Source organism: Myotis brandtii, unplaced genomic scaffold, assembly GCF_000412655.1.
Source record: "Myotis brandtii unplaced genomic scaffold, ASM41265v1 scaffold344, whole genome shotgun sequence".
NCBI lineage: Eukaryota > Metazoa > Chordata > Mammalia > Chiroptera > Vespertilionidae > Myotis > Myotis brandtii.
The window spans coordinates 5,816,762-5,825,679 of record NW_005363247.1 but is presented as its reverse complement, the minus strand read 5'-3'; the positions used below and the strand labels follow the sequence as shown (position 1 = coordinate 5,825,679).

The following is an 8,918-nucleotide window of genomic DNA, read 5'->3' as shown; positions in this document are numbered from 1 at the left end:
AAATAAGCCAGTCAGAGAAAGATAAATATCACATGATCTCACTCATTTGTGGAATATAATGAACAACATAAACTGATTAACAAAAACAGATCCAGAGACAGAGAAGCATCCATCAGATGGTCAAACCTCAGAAGGCAGGCAGAGGAGGGTGGAGGGAAGGGGAAGAGATCAACCAAAGGACTTGTATGCATGCATTTAAGCATAACCAATGGACACAGACACTAGGGGTGTGAGGGCACGAGGAGGGGAAGGACAATGGGGGGATAAGGACACATGTAATACCTTAATCAATAAAGAAAAAGAAAAAAAAAAAGAACAACCATTCTACAAGAGCATGCAGCAAACATTCTCTGTAAAAGTCCAAACAGTAAATATTGTAGGCTTTGTGGGACACTCAGTCTTAGTGGGTCTTAGCCACAACTACTAAACGCTTACATTGCAGAGTGTGATCAGTCACAGGCAATACATAAACAATGAGCATGGCTGGGTTCCTATCAAACAATTCTGATGCCATTTTATAGATGAGAATCCTGAGGCACAGAGAGGTTAAGAAATTTGCCCAAAGGTGATTCAACCCAAAGATAGAGTCACTCCAGGGCCTATGTTCTTATTCAGGATACTGTTGAGTTCAGAAATTTTAGATACTTTTCCTAGTAGAAGGCACAGTAAATGCCTCAGAGAACTCCTCACACTCCTGATTCTGGCCTTCCTCCTCCTGTCCGCTGTTGACTGCTCTTTCTTACAGTAAGGAGCCCCAGGACTTGCTTCTGTGACAGCCTGTATCCATACTACCAAGAACATACCTTATGCTTACCCACTCCCCAGGCATGACTCTCATAGTTGGCTCTGACACACAGTAGCCACAAAGCCCCTCAAAATAAAATATTCTGTCAAACTGATCGTGAGAACAGTTACTCATTGATCAGTGACTGTTTTTATTTTATACCCCTCCAGGTCTCATTTCAAAGATCCTAAATCCACCACTGCACATTGACATGAGCAGAAATAGAAAGCTCTTAGCCATGGTCTGCTACATGTAAGAGCCTCATAAGATCACCTACTATTCACAGACATACAGAAGATCAGGCTGAATGTGTATGTAAATCCAGGAAGACCCACCAAGGCTGAGAACACACACGCCAATCTGAGGAGTGCTGGTGAGCAAAGCTGTGCCTGCTACTTCTGTTAGAGTAGCTCAGCCAAGGCTTTAGGGCCCCCTGTTGTGTTAGGATAGGAAAAGAGACACCCTAATCAAGGGTGGTCCAAGCTCCCACATCTGCCTATGCAGGAGCCACACAGTTGGAACACATTCCAGAGATAGTTAAGATTAAGGTACAGATGAGTTGGGGGGTCTTGTGAGATTTTGCTGCTCATCACTAAGACACAACATATTCACGGCCACCAGTAGGAGTAGGGGTCAGGGTACAGTTCCTTTTCAACAGCAGGCAGGTGGGGAATTTAGCAATTGTGAAAGGGAACAGGTTATCTAAGTCAGGAAAAAACAAAAATATAACTACTTCATAAAGCTGATTTAGGCAGAACTTGAATGTGCTGGTTCTGACATTTTCTGGTTTCTGTAGGGACATGCTTCCACTATAGATTTTAAATATATAGAGGAAACTAGGGATAGAAATTTTAAATAGATTGCCCAGTCCATTGTGTTTAACAATTGATAGATTATTTTCTCTTCCAATAGTTTTTTTTTATATAATTGTTCTTTAACTGTGTTAACAAAATCTAAAACTACAATGGAATTAGAGATAAATTTTTCTTAAGAACTTAGAGATGTGAAAAATAGCAATGCTTGTGATAAACATACATTTCAAACCCCTAATGCTTCTAATCACTAAAAGTAAAATATTAGGGGAAATGTAGTTTAATACTTAGTTTCTCCTATCTTTGTTATAATTTCTTATTGTCTTATAAAATGATTTTTTCTGAATAAGCACAAAGGATATGTAAGAAATTTGTGGTAGGTAAGTAACTTTGCCTAACATCATTAATCACTAACAGCTCAATTATACTGTGAAGTGCCTGTAATTGTCATGAAGCTTTGATTCTATTATACATTCATTTATTTTACATTAATTATACAGATTTTTAATGAAGCAGAAAAACTGTGTTTTCAGTTTTCACACATAGAGACAATGATCAAAATATTTATGTGCATATTACATATTTTGTTGACATTCAGAATATAATTCATTTACTCAGTACAATATTAGTACCTTTACATGAGAGAAAAAAGGCATACCCGATTTACCACATTTGGATTTCTTTAGAGTATATGAATTTTAGAAAGTTCTTTTCAGGAAAAGAAATATTTAAACTATTGTTAACAGTAATTAATGATACCTGTAAAATGGTTTTAAAACCATGGTTGGTGTGGCATTTACAAGCCCAGGCTCCAGAGTTGACTCCCTTATTTCAAGTCAAAGATACCTGGGGACGTGACATTAACATTCTGTGCTTCAGTTCACTCCTCTGTAGAAGAGGGATAACATTTTGTAGTAAGGATTTAAGGATTGACAGTCAAGTGTTTAACACAATGCTTAACACAGAGTTAGTACTAGGTAAGTATTTTTATTATTTATTTTCCTTCTTGAAAGGAGTTCAATTTAACATGCAAATTAATGATGCTCAGGTTCACCAATATAAAATGGGTAGGAACAATTCTTTAAAATTCCATGAAAGCAGTATTAGGTAACCTTATGGGTTAAATATTAAATCCCAAAATACAGATTTGGGGAGTACTCCCCCTTGTAACATGGCTTTGAACAGTGTAGTGGTGAAAAGTCTCTACCCTTTAAGTTGTTAAAACCAATATGATCAATAACTTAACTCTGATTACATGGGAACATATGGAGAAAGGAAGATGGCCAGAAATAGCAGTTTTTAGATTCAGCCAAAGTTGGTGCTAGGAGATGAGGAGAATCCCAGGCAGAGGATAAAGAAGAAATGTAAATTAAACCCAGGTCTGGTCTCTCAGAAAAATCCCCCCTTTCTCTCCACTCTTTCCTTTTTCCTTCTCCCTTATATATCCCACCTCCCAGGGTTGGCCAGGGCATATTGAACCTAGCCCTTCAACAAGGAAACCTGTGTGGGAACAGGATCCTACAGGAGTTTTCTATGAAAATACAATGTCCATGCTTTCTTTTCACCACTCAAACCAAACCACAAAAACAACTTGATATGCTTTCCTCATGCATGACAGGCTGTTTGTTACTCAAAAGTTCTAACTATAATAAAATAGAGGGACTCCGCCAAAAAACTATTAGAAACAAACAAATACAGTAAAGTTGCAGGATACAAAATTAGTGTTTAAAAATCCATTGCATTCCTATATATTAACAATGAAATGTCAGACAAAGAAATGAAGGAAACAATTCCATTTGTAAGTGTAACATAAAGAATAAAATACCTAGAAATAAACTTAAAGAAAATTAAGGATCTATATACTAAAAACTACAAGACATTGTTGAAAGAAATTGAAGAAGACAAAAGGAAATGGAAAGATACTCTGTACTCATTGATTAGAAGAATCAACATAGTTAAAATGGTCATATTACTTAAAGCAATATACAGATTTAATGCAATCCCCATCAAAATTTCAATGGCATTTTTCAAAGAAATAGAATAAAAATCCTCAAGTTTATATGGAACCAAAAAAGACCCCCAAGAAAAAAGAACAAAGGTATCACTCACCCTGACTTCAAATTATCCCACAAAGCTACAGTAATGAAAACAGTATGGTGATGGCAGAAAAACAGACACAGAGACCAATGGAACAGAATTGAGAGCTTGAAATAAACTCACATGAATATGGGCAACTCATTTTAGACAAAGGAGCCAAAAACATATAATGGAGAAAGGAAAGCCTCTTCAATAAATTGTGTTGGGAAAACTGAAAAGCCACATGCAAAAGAATGAAACTAGACTGCTATTTGACACCATATACAAAAATTAACTCAGAGTAGATTAAAGACTTAAATATAAGACCTAAAATGATAAAATATACAGACAAAAACAAAGATACTAAATGTATGGGACTTGGTCTCAGAGAGGCTTTTGTGAAGTGGACCTCAAAGGCAAGGGAAATAAAAGCAAAAATAAATGAATAGGACTACATCAAACTAAAAAACTTCTGCACAGCAAAACAAACCATCAACAACACAAAAGGCAACCAACCAAGTGGGAGAATATATTTGCAAACAATACCTCTGATAAGGGACATATTGAAATCCAAAATATATAAGTAACTCACATAACTCAACAAAAACAAACTATTCTATTAAAAAATGGGCAGGGGACCTCAACAGACATACAAATGGCCATCAGATATATGAAAAGATTCTCAACTTTGCTAGTTTTACAGGAAATGTAAATCAAAACCACACCTGTTAGAATGTCTATTATCAATAAGACAAGAAATAAGTGTTGGAGAGGATGTGGAGAAAAGGGAACCCTCTTACATTGCTGGTAGGAATGTAAACTTGTACAGCCACTATGGAAAACAGTATGGACGCTCCTAAAAATTTAAGAATATAGCTACTATATGACCCAGCAGTCCCTCTTCTGGGTATCTACAAGAAAATTTAAAAAACATTTATTTGTAAAGATATATGTACCCTGTGTTCACTGCAGCAATATTTACAGTAGCCAAGACATAGAAACAACCAAAGTGTCTTTCGATGAATGACTAGATAAAGGAGATGTAGTACATATATACAATGAAATACTACTCAGCCATAAGAAAGGATGAAAAATGGCCATTTGTGACAACATGGATGGACCATGAAAATATCATGCTAAGTGAAATAAGACAGTTGGAAAATGACAAGAATCATATGATTTCAATCATATGTAGGTTATAAAAAGAAAGCAACAAACAAACTCTTAGACTCAGAAAACTGTAGGAAGAAGGGGGCTACATGGAAGATAAGGAGGGTAAAGGGGTCAAATATATGGTGACAGAGGGAGACTAGACTATGGATGGTGAGTATACAATGCAATCAATATACCGATGATGTATTATAGAATTGTACAATTGAAAATTATATAATGTTATTAGCTAACATCACCCCAGTAGATTTAATTAGAACAAGAAATCCTATGCCCTTGAAGACCTTACAGCAGAGGGTCTTTTAGGATGTATCAACATTGCTTTTAAAATCCTTTTGTGATAGCATATCATGGTGGATGGCTTAGGTAGAAATAGGAGGAAAAGAGAAAGGAAATATATACAGATAAGTACGCCCTGACCAGTCCTGGGCCTTCATATATGAGAGAGGAAGAAGGGGAAGGAAGGGTTAACTGTATTTGGGTTATTGTGATTACATTTACTTTGCAAGATTATATACATACTTAGTTCCATATTCTTAACATTTTGTCCTATATTTCCCAACCATACAAAATTAGAAAGTCTTTAATTTCTTTCTTTTTTTCCCTTTAACAAATAATCTGCGGAACCTTGCTAACCATTTGCTTCTTTTGTTGGGTGATTTATCTTGATTACTTCAAATTTGATCTTATTTCTAGGAGTAGACTGACCCCTCTTTAAGGCATATTCAGTTTAGTTTCATATTCTTCTTGCTGCTAAAGTCTTCCTGATAAACCTCTGCAATTTAAATCTATTGATAGGTTGATCAGTGTGGGAAAAGTATTTGCTTCTTAATGTCTAATTCTAGGTTTTATTTATAGGCATGTATATCCTGGTAAGCCGTATACATTCTAGAAATACAGAAACCTCATTTAAAACAATGCTTTAAAACTATACCCTGGAGTAGAGCTGGTTTGACTATTTTCCTCTCCCATTCTCCTGGCCCACTCCGCTAATCAGTGCCAATGAATTAATTGTGTTGCCCAAGAGACAGTCGGTAAAAGAATAAACAAGGAGAAACAGGCGCCTCAATAAACCAGTGAATGAACATTTTTAAGTCTTGAATAATTGAGTGTTGATTGTAGTTTGGACATTACAAAAATACTAAGATGTGATTTTTCTTTTAGGTGGGAAATGAGAAAGGATGAAAAACTAGAAGAGGAAGAAAAAGTAATGTTGGAACATTTAAAACGAATTTGCAACATCCAGAACTCTTCTGCCTCAGATACCAAGGAGGAAGAGTAATCTGCAGAAAACAGCAACAGCTTTATTTTAGGAAATAATCACATATAATGGAGTAGGATTTTTACTACAGTCAGGATGAACCTCAGATGTGCTGTGAAGCATGAAACCAATGACTGAGTAATCTCAGAACTGCAAAGGAATATAGCACATAAAGAATAAATTGCTCCACATTTTTTATTTTAAAAATAATTTCAAATGTTTTTCTTTCCTCAGTCTTTCTCTTTGGATGATAATAACTGCTGCCATCTCGTGTTCCCTTTGAATTATTTTTCTTCTTTCAGTCTTGAAGTATCTATGACAACAGACAAAATGTTTGAAAATCCTTCCCCTAAAGATTTTTAAATACAACATTTGGATGTTAAGTTGTATGGAGTCACATGGGCCCCTGAGAGTCATCTGAAAATTTCAATCTAATTTTGTAGTTGTATTCCAAATCCAGGTCTTACCAGACTTCTTTCCAATAGCCTCTTCCTCATCCAGTTTATCTTAATCATAGCCACAAAAAGCACTCTCCTGAAGTATAGCTTTATTCACATCTCTGCATATAGTGACTTTTTAAATATCAGTTCCAATCACATGCTTTCAGATCCTATACCCAATGGCTCCATGTTCAGGCAACTGCCAGCCATCTTCTTGGCTCAAGCCACATGCTTGCCTTTTTTCCCAACCAGAAACCATCATTCTCATAAAATTATGTTCAACACTGACTCCAGCCATCTTCACTCAACAGTTCCTTATCTATGGTTTCTGTTACTTTTTATTCCCATTACATTACACACACTAAGGAAACAGAATGTGTTCTAGCACCCTATATGCCAAGTAAAGTTATACGCACCATAACCTTCCTATCAGTGCCTGATATTAGATTCTAAAAACTTTAAAGGCCTTACAGTATAACATGAAGTCTCCTTTTATACAATAGTCTCCCCAAATACCTACTACAAAGTCATTCATCTAGTTGACAGTTAATAAACACAGTTGTTTGAAAGACTGCTATTGAATGAAGACATTTAGACTATTGAGCAATCTACAGGCCATCTGGGAGAAGCTTTATATCACAAACTATTTTAGACCATATGACATTGAATATCATGTTTTCTGATGTTCTTAGATTTCTGTAATTTTTACAAAATATATGTAGACATTTCTCTATTACTCCCTTTTCAAAGAAGTATAGCAAGAGGAGAATGGGATGAGTTGGAAGGAGAGGAAAATAGAAAAGAGAGAAGAGCTGGCAGTTGAATTCTCTTCTATACTTGCTCAGTGAAATTACTGTAGTCATAAGTGCAATAAACTTTATAACTGGAAATGTTAAATGACAAGTTACTAATTTATCAGATCATTTTGACTCCATACTTGATACGTTTCTTAAAGTATGATAAGAAGTGGTATTTCAAAAACAGTTTCCTTTCTCACAATAATTTTGCATTTGTATGTGTTAACAACAGAAATAAATACTTCGTAACTCACAATATGCTTACTACAAAAATATTATCTCCCTGTAAAATATTATCTTCCTCACTATTCTTCTTAACTGTATTTTTGTAATTATAAAGAGGTATCTATTTTATTATTGGTTTAGCAATTACTATGTGTAAACAGTATGAATTAATTTTTAATAAAATGTAGATGGAAATGTATGTTTCAGATTTAACACTGTTATAGAACTACCAAACAAGAAATAGGAAAAACTATTTTGTCTACCAATACAAGCTTACTCAAAATGTCCTATTAATTCCACTTCAGATAAAATTGTGAGTCATAGAGAACTTCAGATCATTTGTAATTAGTATATCTTACTACAAAAAAATCTTTAAGATCTTTTATGCTTTTTGTTATACTTGAAATATTTCATTATAAAAATGTAAAAAAGCTATATTCACCCTTTAAAAAGAACAAAATCCTGTCATATGTTACACGAGTGAATTTTGAAGACATTATCTAAGTGAAATAAGACGGTCACAAAAAACACAAATAGTATACGATTCCACTTCTATGACATATCTAATGTAATCAAATTTATAGAAACAAAGTAAAATGGTGGTTACTTGGGGCTATGGTGATGGAAAAAGAGTAGTATAATGGGTATAGGTAGACTTTCTCATTTTTACAAGATGAAAAAGTTCTGGAAATCTGTTTCACAACAATGTGAATAAACAACACTACTGAACTATACACTTAAGATTAAGATTTTATGTTATGTTTTACCCAACTGAACAAGAAACACTGCTGTAGGTGGAATCTCCACAAATAAACATTCCTAACATGATGCCTGAAAGCTCTTAGGTTTTAATAGGAACTGAGACCAGCATAGTCCACATAATGATAAAAAACAAAACAAAAATTATCTGCCTTCCTTTCAGATATATTTTCAACAGCACCATTAGTAAAGCAGTACACTCTTGTTTCTCCAAAATTTAAAGAATCCGAAATATTGTAAAACCTTTTCCCCCTCAAAATATTGTAATAATTACTTGCAATATTGTAAAAATCTGTGCTAGTTACTTATTGCTGCATAACAATAGTACCACAACAATGTGAATAAACAACACTACTGAACTATACACTTAAGATTAAGATTTTATGTTATGTTTTACCCAACTGAACAAGAAACACTGCTGTAGGTGGAATCTCCACAAATAAACATTCCTAACATGATGCCTGAAAGCTCTTAGGTTTTAATAGGAACTGAGACCAGCATAGTCCACATAATGATAAAAAACAAAACAAAAACTATCTGCCTTGCCTTTGAGATATATTTTCAACAGCACCATCAGTATAGCAGTACACTCTT

At 34.7% G+C, this 8,918-nt stretch overlaps 1 protein-coding gene across 1 annotated transcript in view; it reads left to right on the top strand.

Moving 5' to 3' along the window:
- The window catches only part of KIAA0825 (KIAA0825 ortholog), a 365,931-nt gene extending 358,220 nt beyond the window's left edge, over positions 1–7,711 (top strand). The window contains exon 21 of the mRNA XM_014543966.1: positions 6,007–7,711. Coding sequence (XP_014399452.1) covers positions 6,007–6,124 — 118 coding nt within the window. The 3' untranslated portion in view covers positions 6,125–7,711. The remainder of the gene's footprint in view (positions 1–6,006) is intronic.
- The last annotated feature ends 1,207 nt before the right edge of the window (positions 7,712–8,918 follow it).